The sequence below is a fragment of the Phanerochaete carnosa genome, assembly GCF_000300595.1.
Source record: "Phanerochaete carnosa HHB-10118-sp unplaced genomic scaffold PHACAscaffold_9, whole genome shotgun sequence".
Classification (NCBI taxonomy): domain Eukaryota; kingdom Fungi; phylum Basidiomycota; class Agaricomycetes; order Polyporales; family Phanerochaetaceae; genus Phanerochaete; species Phanerochaete carnosa.
The window spans coordinates 1,542,948-1,568,996 of NW_006767636.1; the positions used below are offsets into that span (position 1 = coordinate 1,542,948).

Below are 26,049 nucleotides of genomic sequence, written 5' to 3' on the forward strand. Positions count from 1 at the left end.
CCAGCGCACTTTACGCTAGAGACAGCGCCGGGCACTTTACCAGGGAGTTGGCCACCAGGTGCTCGACCCCCCTCTCCCGCCTCTATTTGCTTTGTACAAATACATTTACTTGTTTTGGAAGCGAGCGGGACTCAAGGGCGGGATGGCGGGTTAGGAACAGATCTATTTCTGACTTATGTCTCACGGCTAATCTACGCCATCAGCGGGAAAGCTACAGCCACCGTGTGCTGGCTCGAAACCATCCCATCCCATCCCATCCACTTTAGAATTGAGCACGTCTCGTAACTCACCTTGGGGGCAGCCAAATTATCTTGCACATGCACAACTGAATCTCCAGAGTGGTAGCAAGGGCTTGTGACAGGTTGTGAAACGGTCCGGAGCCTCTTCGGACGATTGAGCAACGTACTGGAGTATTCGGGGTCTCGCGTCGGCTCCTAGGCGTCTGCTATCTTTACATCACTCGCGCAGCTTTGCAGTGGATAACAAATAGTTTCAGGATCAGTGCATGTCCCTTCTTCACTCAGAACGACGAGCGTAGTCAAACAGTCTATCTTTCAGATGGCCGGACGCATAGACCTTTCTCTCAACAGAATATGCAAGCTGCTCACGTATCTTCCGAAATACACTCGCCCAACGTGTCACATCGCAGGCACGAACGGCAAAGGCAGCGTCTCCGTATTACTCTCTTCCGTCCTCGCCGCTTCGTCTTACTCGGTCGGTAGGTTCAACAGCCCACATCTCGCTGTCATTCACGACTGCATCACCATCGACAATGAGTCTGTGCTCCCGTCCGTGTACGAATCAACAAGGAAGCGCGTGGAGGCCACGGACAACGAACGCGGTTTAAATTGCTCGAGCTTCGAGCTTCTTACCGCCACCGCACTTGTCATCTTTGAGGAAGCAGAAGTCGATGTTGTCGTGCTTGAGGTCGGCATGGGCGGCCGCCTCGACGCGACGAATGTCATCCCGGATGAATGTGTCCTCGTCTCTGCGCTCACGGCAGTGGATCTAGACCACCAGGCCTTCCTCGGCACGAACGTCCGCGAGATCGCAAGGGAGAAGGCTGCCATCGCTCGGTCTGGCAAGCCGTTCGTGCTCGGACCGCAGAGCCCAGAGCACAGCACCGAAGTCGAAGCCGTCGTACGCGAAGTCATCGAACGTGTTGGCGCAAACCTAATCCGCGCGATCGTCCCGACGAAGCGGGACTGGGGCTCGACGCTCGACATGCAGCCGCGGTGCCCCACGTCGCTCGTGCCCGCTGCGTTCCACTGCGAGAACGGCGTGCAGCCGTTCTCCCAGCCGGTGTCGTTCGCACTTCTAGGCATACTAGACAATCCGGATTTTATCCATGCACTCCTGCCATTGCAGGGCGAGCACCAGCTCGATAATCTTGGCACGGCGGCCACCATAATCTTGACACTCCTCGAAAGCGGCCACCCATTGGACTTCAAGCATCGCATCACCGCTCTGTCCATCTCCCAAGGGATACAGTCCACACACTGGCGCGGTCGACTTTCGTTCCATACCATCCAACTGCCCTTATCTGGCATCCCAAACACCGCCGCTCCCAAACAGGAGTTCGTCATCCTTGCGGACGGCGCGCACAACTCCGCATCTGCCGCACGCCTGGCTTCATTCGTCGAGGGGACGCTCGCCTCTGTAACCAAGCCACCAAAGCCGCCATCGCCGGCGCTCGTAGCGCCTGGTCCAATGGAACCAGTTGGCCCACCGCTGTCCCAAAGCGAAGCGCCATGCAGAACAATTTCCCTCACATACGTCCTTGCCCTGTCGCACTCGCCGCCAAAGACCCCGGAGCAGACGCTCACTCCGCTGCTCGCGCTAGACTTGGACAGCCTCGGTGCGCACGTGAAGGTCGTCACGCGCGTCGCCCTGGTACGGTTCACTCCGCCCGAGGGCATGCCCTGGGTCAAGTCCGAGAAGCCGTCCGAGCTCCGCGAGGTCGTGCGCTCGCTGCTCCCGGCTGCAGACGTCTGGACGCCCGAGAGGGAGGACGAGAACGTAGGAGAGCCCCAGCTGCGCGCGGCGCTGGAATGGGCAGCGGAGAACCAGCTGCGGGACGCAGGGTCAGCCGATTGTGAAGATGAAGGTCTCATCATCATTGCCGGGAGCCTCTATCTCGTGGCTGATTTCTACCGGGTGCTGAACGAGACAGGGAAGGGCGAGCCATAATCGAGATAGCAAGGGAAAGTGGGACGGACAGTGCACAATCAATTACCGTCGTTCTTGCTTCGTATTACAGCACGAGCAGTTGTCCTGTGAACACTTCCCGCATGGCGCGCAGTATAGAACATTCGTAATGAATTTCACCATAATGACCTCAGAGAGTTACCGAGCCTTAGGGCATGCTCATGCGGGCAACAGTACCTCCTCCAGTGCTGCCATCAAAGGTAAAGAAATTTGCTATCGGCGGCTCGCGCGCGGCAAGAGCCTTTAATATGTCCTGCGCAAGCATGCCTCCCACGACGGCGCATACGGGTGAAAGTTCGTGTACAGCCGTGGTCGAAATTGTCCTGTGGTACCACGCATGAGTAATGCACAATAAGACACCATTAAACTTTCCGTGACATACTCGAGCAGTTCCCTGGGGATGGCAGGGAGAGCTTGCTTGCTGACTTCAGCATTAACCAGCAGGGACGTCGCAATGCCCTCCAGCTCAGCAACCGTCGAGGCGTCGTCCGGGAGCTGTCTGCCATGCTTGGCCTGGTATTCCCACAGCGCTGTCCGGTCACACTGTCAGTACCGATCCGAGAACGACTTAGCTGGAGGGTGATACGCACCAAGGACGGAGAAGACGACTGCAGGGTTCAGCTCCTTCGTCTGCTTGCGCGTCAAACCCTTCCACCGGTGCCCGAGCGCGTCGCGCAGCGGAACATACGCCGCCGTGAGTTTTACATTCTTCTGCACGGCTTCCTTGCCTGCGGGTGCAGAGCGGTCCCTGCAAGACTCTGTCAGGGCCAGTGTGATGTAATGGAAAGAAAAGTGGGCGTACGGTGAAATGTAGTCGTGTTGCAGGAGGTCGCAGAAAATGTAGCCTAATAGGCCAAATGTGCCGCCTGCGTAGAATGGCTTCGAATGTCGCCGGCAGATGTCGTTGGTGCGTATCTGAATATGCTCTTAGGACGTTTCCAGGGCGACAGCCAGGAATCTCACCAAACCCTCTCGGTCCCAGTCCGTTACGCAGACCAAGTCGACACCTTTGATTAGCTCGTCGAGGCCTTCTTCTAGCGAAGCAGGGTCCTGCAATGTCTCTACCGTGACCAATGGGTTCAGGCTCTCGATGTGGGACTTTGCCGCGTCTACTCTCTGCGCAAGACTGTCAGCAGAAGGTTCTACAATAATGATGAAAATAGTACGTAAGGGGCGGCGTATACAGTCAGTTCAAATTATTTTCTTTATTTGGCTGTCAATGCTCCACTATACCGCCATATACGTTGCTCGGCGATGCAAACAGGACTGCGTAGAATAGAGAGATCACGGTGTCCCCTGTCTGTCGTGACGTTCACAGGATCGCAGCAGCCAACCCAATAATTCTCGGAGAAACTGGGCAGGATCATGTTGAATAGCAGGTCCCCGTATAGCACCAATACCAGCCACAGAGGACGGCGATAACGGAATCACGGGTTGCCGCAAAGGCTTCTATCGATTGCCCTGTGCACCGTAGATGCCCCTGCCACCTGGCAAGCGAGGTCCGGAGGATGCTTACCTTCTTACCCATGTCCTCGTCTCGGTAGAAGAACCCAGCACTCAGATCCTCCGCGGAGACATCCTCGGTGTCGACGACGACGAGCTTGCCGATGCCCGCAAGGACGATGTTTTTGATAGTCTCGGTCGCGACGCCCTTGAGGCGGAGGACGAGGATTGTCGCATTGCGCATTCTGGACACATGTCATCTTTCAGGACAAACATGTGCAAAGCGCGATGCAGGACTGCCCAGGTCGTGCCCCCGCGGGCACTGATCGCGGAGGCAATGGGGCGGGCACCGCCGGTTCGTGCGCACCTCTGTTGGGCCTCGAGGCCCCATAACCGGATCTGTCTGTCGTAAACAGCAGCTTCGTCTGCAAATACAAATAAACCAGGGTCATCTCTCTGCTGAACTGACGAGGAAGAGCCAGAAGGGCTGTGCGAGCACTGCTGCCGTCCTCGAGCACATGGCGCGGGTGTTCGGGGACAAAATAACGCACCTTCTGTTATCTGGAGAGGCACGCTTTTCGAGCCGATATCAGTCGTCTCCATTTTTGCAAAGCTGCGAGAAAATAGGAAGAAGCAAAGTACGGAAGACGGAAGTAGGCCGCAGCAAAGGTTCGCAAACCCTGTGCATAAACTCGAGGGCAAACATTGTGTTGCCCATTTCTGGATTACACCAGCCAATCACGCAATTTGCCGAGCAAACCGTATAAGGAATACACATGTGATACCTGGACCATATTTAACCCATTTTCAGCACACCAGGCTAACGAAGGGATCTTCGTTCACCAGAACAGACGATAGCGAGCGCAACCAGCTCCTAAGAAAGACGGCCGTGTACACATACAGAGTCAAAGTTACTCGGTTCAGGCGTGCCCGAGAACATGTTCCAAGTCAGGTTTCAGTTCCAAAGCTTCATGTCGTGGCACCTAATCTGCCAGTGGCTGGCCTCCATACCAGCGGCTCATTACACACACAACGCGAACGGCGGAAGGCCGCACAAGCTTCGTATGACAGCCCCCGACGGTCTCTACGTATTCTTTCCGAAGTCGTGCCTTCATGAATCAGATGTTCTAGCCCGAGGTCGCACTCGAAGGTTTCCGGCAGCCTCGGTACTACGGTGCCTATCGCGAGAAGCGTAAATGCGAGCGAACCCAAAGGAAGGGAAGTCGCCAAAGACAAACATACAGCTGCTTATTTTACATCCAGGGACTCAAGCAATACAGACACTAAACGGACAGATTATAAGAGCAGGGTAAAGGGGTGGTGGATAGCACTGTAAGCAAATAAAATACAAGGCCACGTGTTAGACAGGCTGCATAAACAACAGGGACACAAGCCCTGGTAAAAAATGATCACGAGTATGGGCGCGAGTATGGAGGAGTACCGCGGGCAACCGAAGCATCGTCTGTCAGCTAACATATGGTCCAAGGCGGTAAGGGCAAAGGGGCCGGAAGCCTAGTTGCTTCCAACGAGAGGCATGCCATCGGCACTCGAGGCAGCGTCCCTGTCGTCGTCCAATCTGCGCAGGGGGACATTGTCGAATGGTTAGCGAGCGGACTCTTCCAGTTTCCCCGAGCCCGCGCTCGATCGAGGATGGAAGGACAGAAGAGACTCACAAATAGTTCCTCTCAATCTCGGATAGGATGGACAGGAAGTCCCCTGGAACAGGCACGCGGTTAGCGTCATGCGGATCACGCCACGAAGGGGGTTTGCGGAGGTACTCACAAAGGTAGGCGTGCGCACGTGCAGCCGAGGCCGGGGCAGTCTCCGCCTTGCGCACGGCGTCGAGGAGTGTGGAAGCGACGAAGCGCACCTTGTGGACCTGCACGCAGCATCAGACACCTGGGCACAATTGATATAACTTAAAACCGGGCCTTGTGCTTACCAAAGAAGGTCCGTTTGTCGCGATGGATTGAATGGGTATGCTGAAAAGAGACATCATTCAATATGTCGGAATAGCCACCGAGGCGAAGAAGCCCTCTTGCCTATGCAGGATGTTGAGCAGGTCACTCGCCACTGCCTCCCTATCCTCGGCCACCCGTGACTCGTCAATATGGCCGTGCAGGGAGGTCATGAGCTCATCACGATACTGTTCAATCACGAAGCGCACGAGTTGCTGCGTGGGGGTGGAACAATGAGCCTCTGGAAGATGATGATGGAAAACCACAAGCACTCACCTGAGTCACGTACAGGTTCGCCTGCATCACGAGGAATGGGTTGAGCGCGTTGGCCCGCGAGGCGTTCGGGTTATCGAAGAAGTCCTTGACTTCCGCGAATGTCGCTTGGCGGAAGCCGGCGCCGCCGTACTCGGGAGAGATGGCGTGACCCAGCGCCTGCTTGAGCCGGAGCGGCTCCGGTGCATGCGCCAGCGCGGTCATGATCCTGTTGTGCAGCGCCTGCACCTCCTCCAATCGCGCCGTGAGGAACTGCCCTTGTGGCGGCGAGCGCTTGTCCACCCGGATCCGCACCAGGATCTCGCCCAGCAATGCAAATATCCGGGAGATGTAGTTCAGGCCGGAAACGAGAGCCGTCTTGCCGTGGGGCTGTGGGAGGTATGCGCTTGGCGTGATGCTGTGGAACACATACCCAAAGGAAAATTACGGGTATAGCCTGGTTAAATCTCGGTCGTCTGGATCTGCAGGAAACGAACTCACTATTCGTCGTCCAGCTCCCGAGGGAAGTTGCACGTGGTATCCTCGTCGCGCAAACAAATCGGTCGTCCGAGTAGAATGGACATGGACTTGTCAGCTGGAGGTGACGGTTGAGCTGTCATAGGGCAGGGGTGGAAGCGCTAGCTTGGAAGCTTACCGCCAAACAGCAGCCAGAACGTTCTCCGGCGCACTTCACACTCAACAAGATCGAGGCCCTCATAGGACGACTCTTCGTGCATTCTCAGCGTTACGGCGATGTGTGCCGCTTCACCGAACGCTGCGTGCTGCGTAGCGTCATGGCCCTCGCAGAAATGGTAGACACAATCGCTAATTGAGTCGATGATAAGGGGATCAGCGCGAATGAATTGGGCTGGGAGCAGTGCTCACAAGTATCTGATGACGACGTGCATCGACGTGGGAGGATCATAAGACGCTACAGAGATGTGGCGACTAGCTTCGTGGCATGTTTGAGCGAGCTTGCGAACGGCATGTCGTTCCATCGGCAGGTACGACCTGGGAACCTGCACCAGAGTCGATGCCACGGTGGACATGACGAGGGCGAAGAAGAGCGGATCTCGCTCCTCGCGCCGAGAGTGCACGTCTGCCATGAAGCTTGGCTTGTGTACGCACGGTGTCAGTGGGTAGACAAAGTCAAAAAAGAGTGCGATGATGAGCAGGATCGTGTCGCGTGGGGCGATATCTTCGAGCCTGTGTGGGCGGTAATAATAAGAGAGTGGGGGTATAGCAGTCGGTGGGGGTATAGGCAGTGGCTGGTGCTGCTTGTATGACCAGTTGAACAGCGGGTAGGTGCTGAACTGCTCGGTGGCTGCGAAGCCGTTGGGCTCTTCGTTGCGAGAAGGACGACCATTTAGCTCGGCACGGCCGGCGGCAAATGACATGCCGGAGAATTGCGTATGGAAGCTGTCTGCGGCAATGGGATATCGCGAAGGTGTGAGGGCGCCTGGGAGCAGGGAGGATGGCACGTTGTTCATCGCTGGCTCGAGGAACGGTGAGGGCAGTTGAGGGCTTGTCGACATGACCGATTGCGTGGGGCTCACGCTCTTCTGCACCGGAGAATGGACGACTTCGCCGTTGCCGTTCTCCTGCACTTGAGCCTGTGCTGCTGCCTGTGCCGCCGCTTGCGCCTCCTGCAGCCGTCGGAGGTAGCTACTAAACGCGCTCGTACTCTCATTCGCGTGGGCGTGAAGCAGACTGTAATACTCACAGATTTGGTGGCCCCCTCTTTTTGGGCTGGTAGTCATACGTGCATGGAATACCGAGCGCGATGCAGTGCTTGCACGACTGCTTGGGGTCGTCGGGGTTTTCTCTCGCGCACCTCACTTTGCGAGCTCTGCAAGCATCGCAACCTGTGTGGTGCAAGTGTCAGCCTAGGGCGGTCATGTACTCGATGGCGCAAGGGGATACGGACTCTGAGATTGCCGCCTAGTTTGCAAAGGATCAGGGTTAGCTCTCGTGTCTGCAGAGCGAGTGGAACGCATGGACATGGAAAACGCGGCCGATGACTGAAAACGCAGCTGTAGAAAGGAAATGGTGGCAAAGTGAAGAGGGTTGAAGGGCTAAAGCCTGGTAGCAGGAGAAGAGAGAACAAGAGGCTGGGGGCAGGACCGCAAAGAGGCGGCAAGGGGGGCACTGAAACGAACGGTGAAATGTCGGGGGAAGAGAGACTGACTTTCTCTTGATTTTACTGTTTTCGGACGAATCTTTGGGTGCAGCATCGTCAGAAGGCGGGGTGGGAGAGGCAGACTCTTTTTTAGCACGAGACGGAGCCATGAGAGGACAGGCGGGTGCGGACGCGAGGGGTGGGAGCGGGGAGACAAGCGCAGACGCGAGGGAAACACCAGCCGGGTTTGGGACTGATCTGATCGAGGACGGGTAGCCCAGGGAATAAGCCGCTGAAATGGTTTCAGACGACGAGGACGACGTCGGAGAGCGGAAGAGGAGGAGGAGGCGAAGTGCGGGGCGGAATGCGGGGTAGTTTCAGGTCCAGGCATAAAGGCGAAGAGGAGTCTTTTTGACGGATCAGCTCTGTTTGTTCTCTGCTTGTGTCCTCCTTCCACCTCAGCAATTATCTCGACGCAATAAACATTGCGCACGCGCATTCCAGACGCTTCTGACCCTCACGGCCGTCACGGGTCGCCCAATTGCCCGCCGGTCCAATCCACGCGGTTCAACTCCGGCGTTTCGACCGTTCCTCGACGGCTTCCACACACACGGGCCCAAGCTCCCATACCCAGCACATACCGAGCCTGATCAACGTTCAACACTGAATCAAATCCCTGATGGTCACGCAGTCCGTGTCCAGACGAGTGAGATTATCGGCCAGAGGACATCGTCCCAGCCAGCCAGTTACAGTATCGTATCGCTACCGCCACCGCTGCACCCCGGCCCTCGCGAGGCGGACAGACGACAGTCCAAGCCGCCACCCGTCCCAGCCCATGTGCATAGCTCCACTCCCCAGCCTACATACCGCCCACCGCGGTCGTTCTGGAAGAAAAGAAAGGTTTCCACCACGTGAACAAAGCTTGCTGCCCCCGCAACCAGCGCCCCCGCATTCTACACACACCTTCCAGCAGCGACCACAACTGCACCCGAATTTGATGAGCGAGCCTGCCCAATGACCAAGACTCGCTCCCGATCGCGCGCGAGCGACGGACACAGAGCGTCGCTCCTGCATCCCATGACCGTGTCGCTGCACTGGCCAGCCGCTGCTGCAGGCCTCGTGAAGGCCGCATCCTGCTTCAGCATCAACGTTCCGGACGCAGAAAGAGCTTCCCCGGTGATCACCAGCGTCCGGAGCCTTTAGGCGAGTCCCTCCCTCTTCCGCTGCCTATGACTGTTCCTGCTCCGTGCCCTCTTCTTCGAGCCAGCTCATCCTGCCGTTGCTCGAGGGCCGTAGGCCGAGCTCCCAGATCATAGAGCGCGAAGACGCTTCTCGTAGGACACCTGCCCTGACATGTCGCACAAGGTTGCGGGCTATGCGGGTCCGGAGGGCCACCTGCTGTTTGTCCGTATGCTCGACTTTGCCGTCGACGAGGAGCTGCCAGAACTCGAACGCCGTTACGGGCTTGTCAGCACGTAAGGCGGTGTGGATACAATCCGTGGCAATGGCGGGTGACACCGCGTAGCCCGCGTCGGTGAGTGAATATACCAGGTCCTCGACCTTCCGAAGCTGCTGGCGGTTGGGAGATTTCTCATCGTAAGGTACCGAAATTGCTGAGCGGATGAGGGTACCGATCGTCTTGTAATCGAGCTGGGCGATCCCAACTTGCCGTGATCGAGTGATCAGAGCGGAAACAAGGGTCATGTCGTCCTTCAGGAGGGCGTGATGGATGACCGTCCCGAACGACACGACGCTGGGCTCGATGCCCAGCCTGATCATTCGCTCGAGTATCCGGGACGCGGCGCGGGGATTCTGGCTCGACAACGCTGACAACGCGACATTCACGTCCCGCACGTCCGGCACCTGTCCACGCTGTATAATAATTTTGAGCATCGCGAACCCTTCCTCGACATCGTCCATCATGATATAGACTCGCGCCAACGCATTCAAGGTCTTGTGAGGTGCGCGCTCGAGTGGCTCATGAATTCCTCTGAACGTCTTCACGACGTCTTCGGCAAATGTTCGGTAATCCGCGATGCGTTCCTCATAGGACAGACTACTGTGTTCTTCTTCCGGGGCATCAGCTGGGCTTCGGGCAGCGGGGGAGTCGGGTACAGCTTCGACGGTACTCAAAGTGACGTCTTGGGCAAGATCGAGATCCGCTTGCAGCGGCTCCGAAGCTTCGTTCGTATCTCCGTCGGATTCGCCAAGCGCGACCTTGCTGGGTGGCTTCATTTGGCGTTCCTGGGTGCGCGCCTTGTGCTCGAGGGCAGAGATGCGGTTACGAGTAATGCTAACGAGTCTTAGGGCGGTGCCGCCGTCTCCGACGACGAACACATCTTTCTTCCATCGCTCCCAGAGGGTTCGCGCGTAACCCATGAACCCGCGAACTGCTGCCTCGGAGACCACGAACGAACGCGCTAGCTGGGGAATTTTGATGTCTTCGTCAACTAGGTCTTTCACCAGCAGACGCGCTACATGGATTTGTCGCTCTCCCGCGGCGAAACGGAAGAGCCACATGAAACTGTCGCCTTTTGGCGGCGGATACCTAAACTTCTCGAGGATGGCGGGAGCACGAGTAACGCGGTAGAAAGCCAGTGCCTGCTCTCTGAGCCTGTGTTTGCGCAAGACCTCATAAAACCGCACGACGACATGGTCGGGAAGCGTAATAACTTCCGGGTTGTTCGCGATGCGCACCATAAGCGCCGCTGCGAGGCCTGGTGTATTCGGCTCTTCCTCTGAGTCCAGCACAAAGTCAACCACTTCGTCGAGGACCCGGTTGAACATAGGCGAGCGGGCTTGGTCCCATTGTGGCGTCTCGAGCAGGATGTATGCGGCGCGCGAGCGCCAGCCAAAGTCTATGCAGCAGCGGAGAAGGACCGTGAGGACTATATGCGCGAAGCCGCTTGAAGGAAGGCCGACCATGGCCTTTGCGGGTATCGCCCCAGATTTGACGAGCTCGTCGAATATAGGCATAACAGCTTTGTACTGCTCGAGGTGTATTAGTCTACGGATAATCTTGAAGAGAGCCCAGAGTGTTTGCATGTGCGATATCTTGTGTGATGGATCTTTGTATATTGCAGGTCGTCGAGACGCCAGCGAAGATAGCAATACGGGAGAGATCATAGTGTAAATGGAGACTTCGTCTGCGTTGCCGTCTACGGTCGCCTGCTCGAGTGTAGAGGCGAGAGCAATAGCGAGGACACCGGTGGGCATTTTCGACAGGGTATCACGTTCCTGGAGGTCTGTAAGGACGGCTTGGATGGTCTTGACTTCGAACAGCTCCCGATGTTTCGTAAGACCTAGTATATGCACGGCTATGTCGTCACGGTTCTGTTGTGTCCTGCGCTTGGACGTCCTCAAGAGCTGTCGCACAGTTTGATTCGCGACCTTCTGTTCGTTTCTCTTAGCCGCAAAAGTGAGTTTTTGCATTATGTCCTCCGCCTTCATACTCGTAAGGGTTGAGGGGAGGGTACCCTGGGAAGACGGCACGCGTGAAGTCGCCGTCGGCCGTACGGCCTCGTTAGACGTGGATGCCGATGCAGCCTCTCCGTGTGACACGGTAAAACGCGTTGTGTTGAGTGAGGTGTCGGCAGCGGCAGCGGTCCCAGCCTGCTCCGTGGCCGCCGCATCTTCTGGGACTGTTCGAGATGTGAAGCGAGCATGGACTGGATAGTGTGGAATAGGATGAGCAATACAGAGGAGTGGTCTGTTTACGGTACGCCCGAGGAAAAGTTTCGTCACGTTCACTCGTTGCAAGTGATGCCGACAAATGAACATAAGTCAGCTGCATTCCAGTAAGCACATTGGGCTCATAGAGCTAAGAGATGTTAGGACGCACGTCATGCCCTGCAGCACCTCACTATACTCGTCTTTCGCCCCGCACAGTTGGCTTCTTGGTTCTCCACGGGACCGTGAAACTTTTGGCTTGCACGCGTCAAGCCGAGCTCGCTCGAGACTGTTTGAGAAAGAGAGCTGTGACAGTGACAGAGCTGTAACGTCGTGACACTAACACCCATAACGCGCCGAGATCTCCCTTTTCCGGCAGCCGCTTTTGATGCGCTTCCGGCTAGCCAGAGCGCACTTCGCTTTTCTGCCGGCTCCACAGCAACGCTGAGCATTTCACAGATGAGTCTGCGATTTCATATCTAATTACATGTATAAGGCCGCTGCCCATGCTGCACAGAATGTTAACGTGAGACTAGTGGGCTCATAAGATTGAGACCTGCCGTAAGCCGTCGCTTTGCAGCCGTGCCTTATGAAAAAGAAATCTGCAATATGAAGTGCATCATTAAGCAGCATGATTGAAGAGGCCATATCAGCTGAACTATCTTACAAGGTATACTGCACTTTGGGCTTGGTCTTTGTCCTCAAAGTATGTATCATGTATCACGTTGCCACTGGAGATCTGGTACAGCTCGACTCATTTTCGATACAGCCTTCGAAACTTCGCAAAACCAGCCCTATGCTGTACGTTCTTTATTCCTATTAATGCAGTGCTAGTTCTGTTACTTTTGTTTTAAGAAATGCAACATGCGACAGCGTTCATAAAGCTTCCGCCATCATACGAAGACTAAAAATGAGGCGACCAACACATTCCGCCGCCGCATTTCAACGATGGCACTCCGCTTCTTCTCGTCAGTATTTTCTGCAAGCTTACATCGTTTGATAACGGCTCACTAATCTGTTCAGATTTTCTCAAGCACCTTACCGATTCCGAGGCCCTAACTCCTCCGCCACAGGTCATCCGCTACGCTGCTGTGATCCCTTACCGATGACCGAACGCTTCGCTCGACATTGGCTGTGTGTGCGGTTGATGTTCGGAATCTCTCTGGCACCTCTACGGATGTATGTATCTCACTTAAACTCGCACGCCCATCGGTCGGCGTCGACTTAACGGGTAGATCCTGTGATCAATCATACTCCCCATCTGAATAGAGGACGGGAATGCAAGGATTTAAGGTGTGCGCATGCCCGGAATGTCTTAGTGCCAAACTTTGATGCGAGCAGCCTACCCCTGCAACTCAGGCAAAAATCCGGGACAAACAGTCGTTGCCACGGCTATGAACCGTAGACGCTCATTTTATCCGTGCCATGGGGAAATTGGCTTGTCGCTTCGCACAGGGTTTGCCACGGGTATTCTCTCGTGATCGTCCACTGACGTAGGAGCGTGAGCATGCACATCACTGGACGCAGAGCTCGCTTGGTCCAGGGAACTTTGTTTGGGCATTGCATCTGCACATTTTTACTCTTTGTAACCTATCAGCGGCATTTCTCCTGCCACCGTGGTTGTTCTCGCCGTTTGGATAGGTCTTTGCGCCGCCCCAGGTGTCTTCCGCAGGGTGCGGAAGTTTGCGACGGCTCAACCAGGCGAGTACATCATGCTCTGTACATCCTCCTTTTAGTGTCTTGCGAACGGCCTGACTAGCCTCGCTAACCTAGTTCCGTCTGCATGCCATGCATAATGTCCGGCTCGCTGCCAAACGTCAAAGCAAAGCTCAACTTTGTCCAGGTGCGAAGATTGCAAGTGCGTTCTGGGGCCGCGTTCGGAGCCTATAGATTGTCTAGACGTGTTTTCTGATCCACGCTAAGTTCACTCGTAAACAACTTGGCACGATCCGAGAGCTCGGCCTAGAGCGAGATGTCCTCGTGAAGAGCAGGGCAGAAGCGAGCGGTCCTTTTTACGGTAAAGACTGAACATAACACCGAGAGTACCCACCAGTAAGCAGCTGCCACCCTTTTCTACGGCTAAGTTGCCCCACGAGTGCATCAAGACAAGCGTGCAGAGAAGAGCCATCCTCTACGCCTTCCATTTTCGGCATACCTCCTACAATGTGCAGACGCCCACGTCGGAGCGGTGGCTTTACCGGCGTCTGCTGCCGTCGGTGCCGAGAGCGTGAGGTCGCTGTTCGCTGCATCCACCGTACTCGCTCCTCGTCGTCCGCCGCGATACACCGACTCAGCACTGGGACAGTGAGCAACAAGAGACGACGGCATGGGCGCTGGCCAGTCCACTGCCTCCAAGGTCCCACCCAGGGCGCTGCACGTTCTACGCGTAACCCCGTCATCACCAGCCTCGCAGACCAGCATCGAGCCCTACTTTGATTTCGTCGTCGGCTTCAAGGATGAGAACCCCGCGTCGAACAATATCGACGCTACAGAGCTCGAGCGCATAGTTGAGGCTCACGAGGGCCGCTCACTCGGCCTGCTGGTGTGGAACAGCAAGAGCCAGAACGTCCGTGGTGAGCACCGCGCCCTGCAGCACGTCCGCACCACATCTGATACGTGTTGTAGATGTGCCCATTGTGCCGTCACGAACATGGAGCATGCCGTACGCCACGCCCGACCCGAAAGAGCCCGACACGGCGGAACACAAGCCGTCTCTGCTCGGGTTGAGCATGCGCATGTGCGAGCCCGAGTCTGCGATGGAGAACGTGTGGCATGTGCTCGACGTGCTTGAAGGAAGCCCAGCGGAGAGCGCTGGTCTCGTGCCATATGGGGACTGGATCATCGGCTGGTCAGGTGGCGTGCTCAGTACCGAGGGAGACTTTTACGAAGTCGTCGAGGCAGTGCGTTCAAGCCCTAGTTGTGATAGGATACCGATTGACATCCTTCTGTTCATAGCATATCGACAAACCCTTGCGTGTCTTTGTTTACTCTTACGATTTTGAGTATGTGTTTGCTCCCGCGCTATCTGAGCATGCCCTGAATTTATCTGTGTCAGTAACATCCGAGAGGTTGTACTTGTGCCGAACAGACACTGGGGTGGCGAAGGACTCCTAGGCTGTGTATTTGGGTGCGTGTTCTTGCGAAACTGTTATCAACCTTTAACCTGAGCAACGATCGGCAGTTTCGGCCTGCTGCACCGCATACCTCCGCTCCCTGAAAATCGAGAGCCGGGCGCGTTGCCCCTGGAACTCATTGAAACCCAGCCCGAGTACGAAGATCAGCAGCTCTTCGTCCCAGCGGACGTTGCCGAAGGCATGGATCCGACGGAGCAAGCGCAGGAGAGGATGCGTTGGGAGCAGGAGGAATATGAACGAGAACAGTACGCCAGACAGTACGCTCAGCATGCTCGTAATCAAAGCCCTTCTGCTGCTTATGATCGTCCGCTGGACGTTGAGACCCGGCCCCTCCGCGAGCGTAGTTCCAGCGGCCACAGCGACGTGACTATCGCTGTGGATAAGATCCCGCATATATTGCCCGTGTCCTCCAGCATATCACCCGCAACGGCACGACCTGTGCCTACGACTCCGCCTCAACCTGTCACGCCTGTCCGCTCACCTCCACCACGGCCAGGCACACCAACGCAAGCACGGCCGTTTGGATATCACAACATTAATGGTAAGGCTTACATCAAACCTTCCCATTAGTCCCGTGTGGTCTTATTGTGTCTTCAGGTTTAGGTATACGCCCGCGGACACCTCCTTGGGGGACCCGCATGTTTGACCTGGGCAGCAGAGAGCCGGCTCCTGCTCAGAGAACGCACAAAGATGAGTCTGCGGACGACCAAGATGGTGCCAGTGTCGCGGACACCGAAACGACAGATATCAGCGGCACGAGTGAAACGACTTCCCAGGGAAGCCTGACCAGCGTTGACTGAATCAGCTGCGTTGACCGTGGTCTGGAGTACGCTGGTTCCCGCGTTCGTTATTAGCTTTCGTCTGTTGGACCTGTTGGACCTTCTGCTACGGTATCCTCCACATGTTCGCCTTACCTCCTGCATGCATATCGTATGGGAAAGTTTTTGAGGGTTCTGCTGCTCGTGACTCTCAAAGTTCGCATGTGGTGGAATCTCACAGGAGGCTCGATGCGGACCTGCTTTCTCATGACATGAAGAGGCTCCCACACGTCGCTCCTGGCAGATAGTTTTAGTTGCGTACATAAGCACGTTCTTGGTTTCAAGGCCCTGTTGCCAGTGCTTGTTCATTTTACAAAGTGACGACGACCACGACACACACAATGGCACCTCCCGGCTTCCTCCTCGTCTTCTCCGACCCGGGCACAGCTGTCACCCAGGAGGAGTTCACGGACTGGTACGACAACGAGCACGTACCACTGCGGATCGACGTTCCCGCGTTTCAGAGCTGGGCGCGCTGGGAGGCGATCGACGGCGAGAAGCCCGTATGGGCGGCGTCTTACGACCTCGCGTCGTACGAGGCGACGCAGCAGCCGCCGTACACCACACTCGCAGAGACGCGCAGCGTGCGCGAGAAGCGCGTGCTTCAGGATATCGCTGTGCTTGAGCGACGCACGTACGAGCTCCTGGATGCCCCGGTCCCGCCGCCCGCTGCGCAGTACGACCCGAAGAAGCCGTCGCGCTACATCAGCTTCGTCTCTTTCGACGTGACTCAACCCGGCGGCGACGAGGTTCTGAACCGGTGGTATGATGAGGAGCATATCCCGATGCTATCGCAATTAGAGGGCTGGGTGCGCAGCAGGAGGTTCGTCTTGAAGGATTGGACGAGGTCGGGAGTCGAGGGGAAAAAGGACCTCACGCCGGTGGCCAAATATCTTGCGGTGCACGAGTGGGAGACTGTTGATGCTGTCAACTCCCCCGAGGCGCAGCAGTCATTCCGCACACCCCTGAGAGCGGAGATGGAGAAGGTGGCTGTAAGGAGAGAGCGGAGGACGCTAGAATACTACAAGCATTGGGAGAGATGATGTGTTCTAGCCAGTCTGACTGTGAAGAGCGTACTGCAGCTTTGTCGTATGTTATCGAATAACATGTACAATACTTGGAGATACTGGTCGCGGGGCCGACAACGATGAACGAACTTTGACAACTTCCTTCCTGGGTTGGAAGTCGTATTTGTGGCGGCGCGCTTCAGTGGACGAGCTGAGCAAGGTACTCTTTCTCAGCGGGCTTGAAGGTGAAAGCTCTGGTCGTCTTGATGTTTTCTAAGCGCTGCTTTCGAGTATGTAGGTGTACATTTTAGTGGGTACGGTGTGTGTGGCGTATGAGACCGAACTGTATGCCACTGACGGGCGTTAGCGCATCGTTGGCTGCTCGCTAGCAATGAGCATTTTATCCGCGCTGTCCTGCATTGGATTGTTGCTGGAACATGATGCTTTGAAACCTAGTATTGTCGTTTATACTGCCGAGCTGCCTGCGCGATTTCCAAGTACAGCGGTATCTAATTCTAGAACGTTCGTAAAGGTACTACATATATTAGCGTGTGCCGCGTCTGTAACAACACCTACCTCGACTACCTGCACTGCCGACGATCCCTGCATACGTGTATACCCCTTTCTACGTCCAATCTATACGACCAAGTAATCTCTCAAGACGACTTATATTGACCCACGATGCCGCTAAACTACTCCAAATGGGATAACCTCGAGGTTCGTGCGTGTCTGCGCCGTGAGATCAAGTCCGAGCTAACCACACATCAATTCAGCTTTCAGACGACTCTGATATCGAGGGGCACCCGAACATAGACAAGAAATCACTCATCCGGTTCGTCCCCAGCACCACTATGTCCCTGCGTGCAGTACACTGAGATACGGGATAGATGGAAGCAACGGGACATCCACGAGAAGCGCGAGATGCGCAGGATGCATATCGCGCAGCTCGAAGCCGACATCGCCTGCAATGAGGTCCTCGAGCCACGCTTGCATCAAATCACGGCCGACGTCGAGGCCAAGGGCCCTGCCGAGTTTTCCTCGCTCGTCGAGCGGTTCAAGACGAACCCCTCGCCGGAGAAGCCACCGACGAATGCGCCGCAACAGAAGACGTACGACGAGATGCTGCTCGCGTTGATGCTGAAGGTGTGGGAGGAGGCGAAGAAGGAAGGCGTGGAGAAGGACGATCCAAAACTTAGTGAGGCATTGGCGAAGGGTCTCAAGAAACACATCGAGGAGCTCGGGAAGCATCAAGAGAAGCTGAAGCAAGAGCTTGCGCAGGAAGAGGTTGAGCAGAAGAAGAAGATTACTAGCGATGACATTCATGAGGCTTGGGAATCGCATGTGAGCGTGTCTCTCCATCGTTTAGGTTGCGCGAGGTCTAACTACAGGTTGGCTAGTACGTGTCTCCCAAGCCCGCCCCTCCACCAGTGAAGAACGCCATCGCGAGCGGCTCCGGCTCGACAAACAAGGTTGCAACCACCGAGTTTGAAGTTCTAAACCCCAAGGGTGTCACCACTGGGCAGGAGACCTTCGCTGGGTCGTCGTCAAAAGCCGACCCCTTAGATGAGAGCGCAGAGCTCCCCGAGCTCACACTTTCGCTGGAGGCATTCTCGCGACTTCCTCTCGGCGGCTACGAACAGTCCTGGGAGTTCATCAAGCAGCACCGGGACGTCATTGTGCCAGGTGCATCTGATGCGCTCCTTGTGGCGGCCTTCACGGCGCAGAGCGAGGGCAAGGCCAAGTACGCGAAACAGTGTGTACACCAGAGCTTGCTCCTCCAGTACTGCGACAAGCTCGGAAAGGACGGTGTCTCCATCTTCTTCAGACGGTATGCCTGCGCTCTCATTCTTTGATGCCGAATCTGCTGACCCGAGGTCGCGCAGAATGATGAGCGGCGACCCGCGGGCATCGGCCGTCTTCGAGAAAGATATCGAGGACACGTACGCCCACCTCTGCGAGCGTGTGCGCATCTCCAAGGCCGAGACCGAGGCTGCGGCGGAGCAGGAGCAGATCCAGCTCGTGCCCGAGAACCCGGGGCAGAGCATCAGCTTCAACGTGCCCGACGGGCCGCCGCCGGAGCGCATACAGCTCGAGGGTGAGGGTCTTGAGGGCGTCAACCCCGAGGACGTGCGTCGCGCGCTGCAGATGCGCTGGGATGTCTTCCAGGGCTTCGCACCCGCGTTCCAGGACGCGCTCCGCAGCCAGAGCCTCGACCAGGTGAACAAGGTCCTCGGGAACATGAAGGTAGAAGACGCGGAGCAGGTCGTGAACATGCTTGATGTAGCGGGCATCCTCAACTTTTCTGAGCACGGCGTCCGCGACGATACTGGCAAAGCGAACGATGATGGCGATGGTGATGAGGACGGGGAGGGGGAGGAGGAAGAAGAGGAAGAGGAGCAGGGCGATGAACAAGACGTTGACTGAGGACCAGCTTGCAGCAAAAACAAAAGCCCAGGTTGAGTAATTCTTTGAGTCAAATCAACGTCGCTTTCTCAGTCGCACGAACGCTGTCGTCTATTTGTCATTTGTAGTCGCTAACTAGCAGGGAACATATGGTAGTCAATTGTGTACAATGCTGCATGTTAAGTAGTTGTTGAATGATATTCCAAGCCTCAAGGCTTCAAGTCCATCGCCGTCGTAAAGGGTCACAGGTCTTCAGGACCCCGCTCTCGCTCTTCCTCTTTCTGCAGACCGTACACCAACCCGAGGGCGACCCTCGCAGCCGCCTTCCTGCGGTCGCTTTCATCTGTCATACCCGCAATCTCCTCCTTCATGCCGTGCAGCGCACCCAGCACCCGCGACAAGTCGAACGCGCCAAGCTCAAACTCGTCGTCAGTGTCGTCAAAGGACGAGAACGAATCGTCGTCTGGTGGAGGGAACGTGCTCTGTGAGGAAGATGCTGTGGCCTGCGGTAGGGACGCCGGCTTCGCGCGGGGCGAGCGCCGCGCGCGGGACATCGAGGGCACGTCGAGCGACGCAGCGCCGAATATCCGCTTCGATGTCTCCTCAATCTCGGCGCGCGACGGCAGGTCCGGGTCGTCTTCCGGATTGAGCGCGTCCTCCGCGGAGAGGTCCGAGCGCGACGCGAGCGAGCGGTACGACGCTCCCGTGTGCATCGGCTCCTGGCGCAGCGCCTCGTACGGGTAAGTCACGTCCACCGGCGCGCCGATGAACTCGGCGAAGTCGTCCTCGAACCCGAACGTGTCCTCGCCCGTGGTGCTCACGCCGCCGGGCGTGCAGATCGTCGGCGTCGGGACGTCGTCGCCCCAACCCGCGCTGGCGTCTTCCCCGTCGGTGGCGTCGCGCGCGGTCCATGCCTGCGCGTCGTCCATCGTGCGCCGGCCATGGTCCTCCTCCTCGAGCCAGCGCTCGAGCTCCTCCATCTCGCGCTGCATCCGGCTCTTGCGCTCGCCGTCCTTGGCGCTGCCGAGCGCGTCCTGCGAGATGAGCGCGCGCAGCCCGTCTTCTTCCTCTTCCTCGCGCGCCCAGTCGAGCAGCTCACGCGCGCGGCTCTTCCGTGCGGAATTCGAGGCGGACGGGACAAGCGACGGCCACATGATGGTGCTCAGTGCGTCGATGACACGCGGGAGACCGGGGACGCCTAGACTCTTCTCGGTGAGAGTCGTGAGATATGACATGATTGCACATACCCGAGCTGTCTTCATCTGAGAAGCTTGTACCGTCCTGCGTGGGTCGACGGCCGCTGCGGTCGCCGTCGATGTACTCAAAGCCATGTGAAGACAGGAACTCGTCGAGACCGTCTTCGTCGTCTTGCGCGGCCGCCTTGGCAGGGTCGCTGAAGCGCACAGCCAGGGTCACCTCTGTATCGTAGTGTTGTAACTTGTTATATATGGAGGGGACGTGCTCCTTGTAAGGCTGCACTCCTTGTTAACGCATGTGTATGCTCATGAGCGGGGACGCGCGCACCTCTCCGCGATCCCAAACATAGATGACAGCAGGGACCTCGCTGGCATGATAGCCCGCGAACGTATCGATCTCCCTCGCCTCGAAATGCACGTCTGCGGTGTAATATTTGTTGGCAATCGTCCATGGTATGCTAGTGCTCCCGACGTCGCTTGTAGTTGTGGCAACCGAGGAATCCTCTGAGCCTGATCGATCGCTAGACTGAGTCTTGACACCTACGGGAGAGCCAGTAGGTCATTGAGAATGAACTGCCAGGCTGAGAACATACGTTGCACGAACTGCTGTGCCTTGTCCGATGTGGACGAGAGAACAAGGATCCTGCATGCTGCCGTTTCTGACGCCATGTTTCTCGTGTCAAATGTTGGCTTCACAGCACAGCAGCTAGTGTCAGGATGGTCTCTGTATGCCAACTACGCAAGAAGGTCTAGCGGAGGCCGCGGGATGGCAGCAACGGGTAAAGTGCATACGGCGTACGCCTAATTGAGATAGCAGTCGGGACGCGCGCTTATAAACATATCTTATCCTCAACTTAAGCTTTATGTAAGTCGGCTGAACCTTGAAATGTTCACGCTTGCATACGCTTGGAGATGAATAAATATAACCGAACCCAGATATCCTGACTTGTGTGGTCAACTGTCCAGGAGACTGTCCGAATCCACAGAATCCAGTGGTTCTCGACTGCCAGGTATCTCCGCAGTGAATAAAGACTCCGTTTCGCCTGTTGAGCACCCCGCGGCGAAGACCTCCAGCTGCAATTCAAAATTGAGGTCAGGATCGCCTCGGCAAAGATGCGCTTGTCAGGAGCTGACCTCTTCGATGTCTAGCGTCCTTCTCTTACGTTCTACTCGTCGCTTGGCTATCGACTTTGACATCGATTGCATCTCGTCGAACAGCTGGGGTCCGTCAATATCGCAAATCCCCACACGCCATTATTTCGAGCCACGTACCGGCATGACTTTCGCCAGGTTCTCCTCCATGTGCCGCAAGTTTCTTCGATGCTGAGTCTGCAGCTGCTTTGAATACCGCGCTCTCCGCGCCGGCTCCATGTGCTCAAGCTGCCTCAGTTGCTCGGCAGGATTCCACCGCAGGTAGCGGACTAGCTTTTCCACGTCGAACCCATGCGACTCTAGCCAGGGTCTATTCTCCGGGCACTCCTGGAGCATGCTTTCCAGGACCAGCGCGTGCTGGACACCGGCGAGAATGTCAATAACTAGTGCATCGACAAGGGAGGCTGAGGGCCCACCCTATAACACAGCTGCTGTCGCTGCTCATAATACCCCAACAACGCTGAGAAGGTTACTTTGCGCTCTGCAACACGGTTGTCCGGGAGTTCGTCTTCGTTGACCTCCTCGATCACCACTGCAGGGATGTCTAGAAGGGCCCGTCGTCAACAAGCCCTCATTTAGCGCGCTCAAACACTAACCTAGAGCTTCAGTTCGCGTCCTCTCGTGTGCCATGGTCGCCTGGAGGTACGGGCAGCGTTGGGGGTACGCGTATGGTGCCGCCCACACGTTCCTTTATGGGCCCCCTTCCGGACCTCTCTGCATCATTCACACGTTCTTGCTGTTCATTTTTCGAACGACGGATGCAACGGAGGCATGAATGCCGTCATGGAATCCGCAACCTTATGCAACGTGTATGCAACCCGCTGCCCTTGTTGTCCCTGACAGCAAGCGGACTTCCTAGTCGTGTCTCATACGCGATGCTGCCGAGACAGGTTCAATGTACGGACGGAGATGTCGCCATCGAGACAGCTCCTTACTTTACTCTGCGCTCCCGAGTCCTGAGACTCAGACCTTGGGCCCTGGGCCTGACTCACTTATGGCATGCAAAGGCAAAGCGTATGAAGGATAAATAGGATATCCCCGCTCTGTCGCACGCTCATAGATGGACAAGGATGGACAGGATCAGCGTTTGTTGCGAGCGCGCATGGGAACTTTGGGAAGGAAATTGACTGCCAGCCGTCTAGCCATTGATTCAATATTGCAGGGCGCCCCGTGGAGAAGATTAATGGCAGGTCGCCGTCTCCGTCGATAGCGGCTGAATGAAGTGCAAGGAGCGCGAGGGACTGGCTTTCCCAAAAGCTGGATGCCTGGAAGCTATATTTCCGGCACCGTTCAATGCATCACTTCTTGCATCAATGGCGAATGCAATACACTTTCTCCATCAGCCTGGTCGTCGTTACTTGAGACTGGTCGGTTGTAACGCACCCACCGACTTTGCGCAGCACATGTCCGACCAGTTCTCGAAAGGCCTGGCTGTTATGCGTGTGTGTTGCGACGTTCTGTTCCACGCGTACGCGTTGATCATGCTTGTACTCACGAACGTGTCGCGTAGCGTGCGCAGGTCCCACGGTATATTGAAGTTCTTGTAACACCTCGTTCAAGGGTGCAACGGTTAAATAAGATCCGTATGTTGTACAGGGTACCGTGTTCGAGCATATCCGCGTTCCGTCCTCAGCTAGTCGACATGCAGTCTAGAGCAGGAACGGGGCGATGATCATGAGCAGTTGATGAGCTCCCCTCCGTTGAGACCTCCCCTTGACGCCATAGTCCGGGGATCAGCGATGTGCGAGTTCGGCAACGACGGCGAGATGATGTCATGACCTCCGGCTGCTGCCAGCTGGAGCGTCGGGTGTGGGTTGTGGCATGGTCATCTCTTCTTCCACCTGAATGGCGGAGAGCGTGAACAAGTCGGCTTCAAATGATGGTGTTAATAACGCAAAGGGCACGCACCTTTTGGCTAAGGCGGGTCTTGCATCTCGAGGCTTCACTCGATTTTTCTTTCGGCAGGGAAGAAAGCTCTCGCGAGAACTATTAAGGCACTGTGAGCGAGTTACCTTGGCATTGTGAGCGACGAGGTAGCTTACCGAGGAGCTTCGCCAACGAGTATCATAGGAGTTAACGCACATTTCGCTGTAGGCGCTGCGTTCGGAAGATGGAAGAAGGCTTGTGGATGCGCGTGGCGCGAGATAGCAGAGTGGGCTACCTTCCTGCTTCGTACCGCGATCCTTTCAAGCCTTTATAGGGGGCGCAGAGAGTGCACATGTCCTATGCAATACGAATGGAATGGTCTGGGCCAAGGAATTCGCATTCGCACTCAGTGTTCCTTGACTGCGGTGTACGGGCCTAGAAAAATGCTTCAGCACACCGCGCACGCGTGACCCACTCAGATCCGTATGCGGGCGGCGGCATACCTTTGGGCCTCGGCACCCAGGCACATATTGTGCTCATTCCAGCCCAAATTTTTTTGGGAGGGACATTGTGCAGATCTGAGGTAGGATCAAAGCAATACCGACTGAGATGTGGTCCTCGTTGGGAGAAACATGGATAGTTGCGTGCGAGGCATAGACCATGCTGGCGAGAGATTCGACCGGATGACCACCAGGTCGTCATGATCTACGATGCCCAGAAAAAGAAATGATGCGCATCACCCGGCAAATGCCGAATAGCGCTTGGCCCACCCATTTTGTGCATCCGAGTCTATGATTACGCACGCACACCACAGAGAATTTTTGTGAGTACTAGTGTACTCGATAATGAATTATTAAGACATTTACACGAGCAATTCTGCTCGCTTAATACGTTGCAGGTCAATTAAAGCTGTTCTTACTGTGGTTCCGAGCGGCATAGTAGTAAATCCGAATCAGATTCAAAGCATTACCAGCCGATAGTGGCAAAGTTTACATACCAGGTTCTCCAAGCGCAAGCTGCCGGAGATCGTGCGAACCATCATTCGCCGACATCCCTACAGATGGCCCGAAGTCGGTGGTGAGTACTGTACATTTTCCTTTCCACAACATAGCTGCAATTGTGGTTTCATACAGTTTACCGTGATTTGCAGTACGAAAGCCTGCTCACCTTATCCTCACCAATAAACAACAGATATCCTTGGTCATGTCCTATTACTGATTCTCTCCAGTTCAATATCTGAACGACCGCTTATGCAGCTGTGCTAATTGTCGAACTCGACACTTTGAGTTGCTAAACTAATGCCGCATGCTCCTCCGATTCAGACCCAAGCTGCCGTTCCAGTTTTTCCCCACGATTACCAGTTCGCCCCAGCCATACCTGCGGGAGCGAGTGCGTCATAAGCGCTTTACGCTTTGGGAGCCTTTTGTTCATCCCTGACAGCTCTGCGAAACCTCGCACCAACAGACGTCCAATCTTGACTCGCGCATCTACGGCTGGCAGTGCTACAGGCAATGCGGAAGGCACCGATGGACGTCGCGAGTAAACGCCACTTCGCCTATCAGGCGTGGTATTGCGGCTGTCTCCTGGTTACCTTCAGACACTCTGTCCGCTGCACCGCTCGGAGACTCTGTTATTGTGCTTCACGGTCAGATGGCATTCGGAAATAGCCCTCCCATTCCTGCAATATATAGCGATGCTTCTGGGAAATCGACTTTCCAACCCGACTTCTCCGCGCCTCTACGATGATGGTCACACTGACTGATGAATATCCTCTGCCACAAGGAGTAGTTAGACTGCCAATCGAGCTCTGCGAGCAAGTTATCGACTACGTCGCCGGGTACTACGACCTCGACCAGAGCATCAAGACGCTACTCGCATGTGCGTTGACATGCCGCTTCTGGGTACCAAGAGTCCGCCGGCATCTCTACCGCTTCGCAGTCGTCGCAAAGACGAAAGAGCAGTTCGCCTCCCTACTCAAGCGCATGGAAACCCAACCCGGCTTTCGCGATATACGCGTCCTCGACGTCGGGTACGACCGCGACCCCATCCAAGCGCACGCGCAGACGTGGATGTCCACCGTGCCCGACCCGCTCACCCGCGGCCTCGTGCACGTCCGCTGCCTCCGCCTCGCATGCGTCCCGCCCATTGTGCACCGGAGCTTCTACGTCATGCTCGCGCACTTCCGTGCGCTGACTGGGGTGTTGCTGTACGGCTGCCACTTCGAGCGGTTCACGGACTTCGCGCGGCTCGTCCTCAGCTTCCGGACGCTCTCGCAGCTCTACCTGTCCAAAGTCGATTGGCCCGCCTCGTCCAAGGCCCGCCGGGGCGTGCGGGCGTGCAAGGGCATGGTGCGCATGCCCCGACTGCGCCTCGAGATCCTGAACATGACCCTCAGCGCGCCCTATGTCGTGGCGGACGCCATGAACTGGCTCCTGCACACCTCTTCCGGCAGCACACTGCACACCGTCTCCATCGACTTCCCCGCTGTCGAACCTCAGGCCCTAGTCCCCAATGCCGCCGCGCAGCTCATACGTGCCTGCGGGCCGACCCTCAGGAGTTTAAGGCTACGGTTTGACAGTGTTAAGGACGCTGCGGAGTGTGCACACATTCTTCGTGAGTGGGCTATACTTCCCGCCCTTAGGTGACTTCCTCATGCATGGCTGCAGACGCTCTCGATTTGGGACAGTGTAAAACCCTCCGTCAGCTATCCACTCGCGCATTGCCAGCCGACCGAGTGGTCATCGATGCTCTCACGGACTTGCTCAAAACGCTCCCGAGCGAGCTGAGCACGCTTGAGGACGTGTTGCTATGGAACCATGGCAGG

At 56.3% G+C, this 26,049-nt stretch overlaps 9 protein-coding genes across 9 annotated transcripts; 5 read left to right on the forward strand and 4 right to left on the reverse strand.

The window, feature by feature from the left end:
* Positions 1 to 558: 558 nt before the first annotated feature.
* Positions 559 to 2,190, forward strand: PHACADRAFT_177373 (uncharacterized protein; the record flags this gene model as incomplete). The annotated part of the gene is made up of 1 exon (XM_007399691.1): positions 559 to 2,190. The coding sequence occupies one exon, from the start codon at positions 559 to 561 to the stop codon at positions 2,188 to 2,190; it is 1,632 nt and encodes a 543-aa protein (XP_007399753.1).
* Positions 2,191 to 2,271: 81 nt separating this feature from the next.
* On the reverse strand, positions 2,272 to 4,347 carry PHACADRAFT_150830 (uncharacterized protein). Its single transcript, XM_007399692.1, has 8 exons — positions 4,203 to 4,347; positions 4,019 to 4,076; positions 3,725 to 3,896; positions 3,172 to 3,324; positions 3,011 to 3,123; positions 2,799 to 2,956; positions 2,591 to 2,738; positions 2,272 to 2,531 (listed from the first exon to the last, which is right to left on the reverse strand). The coding sequence occupies exons 1-8, from the start codon at positions 4,252 to 4,254 to the stop codon at positions 2,357 to 2,359; spliced, it is 1,029 nt and encodes a 342-aa protein (XP_007399754.1). The 5' UTR covers positions 4,255 to 4,347; the 3' UTR covers positions 2,272 to 2,356.
* A 530-nt stretch (positions 4,348 to 4,877) lies between these two features.
* On the reverse strand, positions 4,878 to 7,923 carry PHACADRAFT_262394 (uncharacterized protein). Its single transcript, XM_007399693.1, has 11 exons — positions 7,789 to 7,923; positions 7,585 to 7,726; positions 6,747 to 7,526; positions 6,517 to 6,686; positions 6,363 to 6,456; positions 5,886 to 6,279; positions 5,694 to 5,824; positions 5,594 to 5,633; positions 5,434 to 5,530; positions 5,325 to 5,367; positions 4,878 to 5,227 (listed from the first exon to the last, which is right to left on the reverse strand). The coding sequence occupies exons 1-11, from the start codon at positions 7,862 to 7,864 to the stop codon at positions 5,164 to 5,166; spliced, it is 2,031 nt and encodes a 676-aa protein (XP_007399755.1). The 5' UTR covers positions 7,865 to 7,923; the 3' UTR covers positions 4,878 to 5,163.
* A 695-nt stretch (positions 7,924 to 8,618) lies between these two features.
* PHACADRAFT_262397 (uncharacterized protein) lies at positions 8,619 to 11,783 on the reverse strand (the record flags this gene model as incomplete). Its single annotated transcript, XM_007399694.1, has 1 exon — positions 8,619 to 11,783. A coding segment is annotated over exon 1 (1,841 nt), but the record flags the coding sequence as incomplete, so codon positions are not given.
* Positions 11,784 to 13,975: 2,192 nt separating this feature from the next.
* PHACADRAFT_66658 (uncharacterized protein) lies at positions 13,976 to 14,855 on the forward strand (the record flags this gene model as incomplete). The annotated part of the gene is made up of 5 exons (XM_007399695.1): positions 13,976 to 14,222; positions 14,275 to 14,549; positions 14,605 to 14,651; positions 14,705 to 14,776; positions 14,831 to 14,855. Coding segments are annotated over 5 exons (666 nt in total), but the record flags the coding sequence as incomplete, so codon positions are not given.
* Positions 14,856 to 15,358: 503 nt separating this feature from the next.
* PHACADRAFT_262401 (uncharacterized protein) lies at positions 15,359 to 16,768 on the forward strand. Its single transcript, XM_007399696.1, has one exon. The coding sequence runs from the start codon at positions 15,943 to 15,945 to the stop codon at positions 16,642 to 16,644; it is 702 nt and encodes a 233-aa protein (XP_007399758.1). The 5' UTR covers positions 15,359 to 15,942; the 3' UTR covers positions 16,645 to 16,768.
* Positions 16,769 to 17,198: 430 nt separating this feature from the next.
* PHACADRAFT_262403 (uncharacterized protein) lies at positions 17,199 to 19,942 on the forward strand. Its single transcript, XM_007399697.1, has 5 exons — positions 17,199 to 17,325; positions 17,382 to 17,440; positions 17,496 to 17,949; positions 18,006 to 18,436; positions 18,492 to 19,942. The coding sequence occupies exons 1-5, from the start codon at positions 17,290 to 17,292 to the stop codon at positions 19,030 to 19,032; spliced, it is 1,521 nt and encodes a 506-aa protein (XP_007399759.1). The 5' UTR covers positions 17,199 to 17,289; the 3' UTR covers positions 19,033 to 19,942.
* A 1,519-nt stretch (positions 19,943 to 21,461) lies between these two features.
* PHACADRAFT_102630 (uncharacterized protein) lies at positions 21,462 to 21,919 on the reverse strand (the record flags this gene model as incomplete). The annotated part of the gene is made up of 2 exons (XM_007399698.1): positions 21,462 to 21,716; positions 21,776 to 21,919. Coding segments are annotated over 2 exons (399 nt in total), but the record flags the coding sequence as incomplete, so codon positions are not given.
* A 2,422-nt stretch (positions 21,920 to 24,341) lies between these two features.
* Positions 24,342 to 25,870, forward strand: PHACADRAFT_150846 (uncharacterized protein; the record flags this gene model as incomplete). The annotated part of the gene is made up of 1 exon (XM_007399699.1): positions 24,342 to 25,870. Exon 1 carries the CDS (start codon positions 24,968 to 24,970, stop codon positions 25,868 to 25,870), a length of 903 nt encoding a protein of 300 aa, XP_007399761.1. The 5' UTR covers positions 24,342 to 24,967.
* Between the last annotated feature and the right edge of the window lie 179 nt (positions 25,871 to 26,049).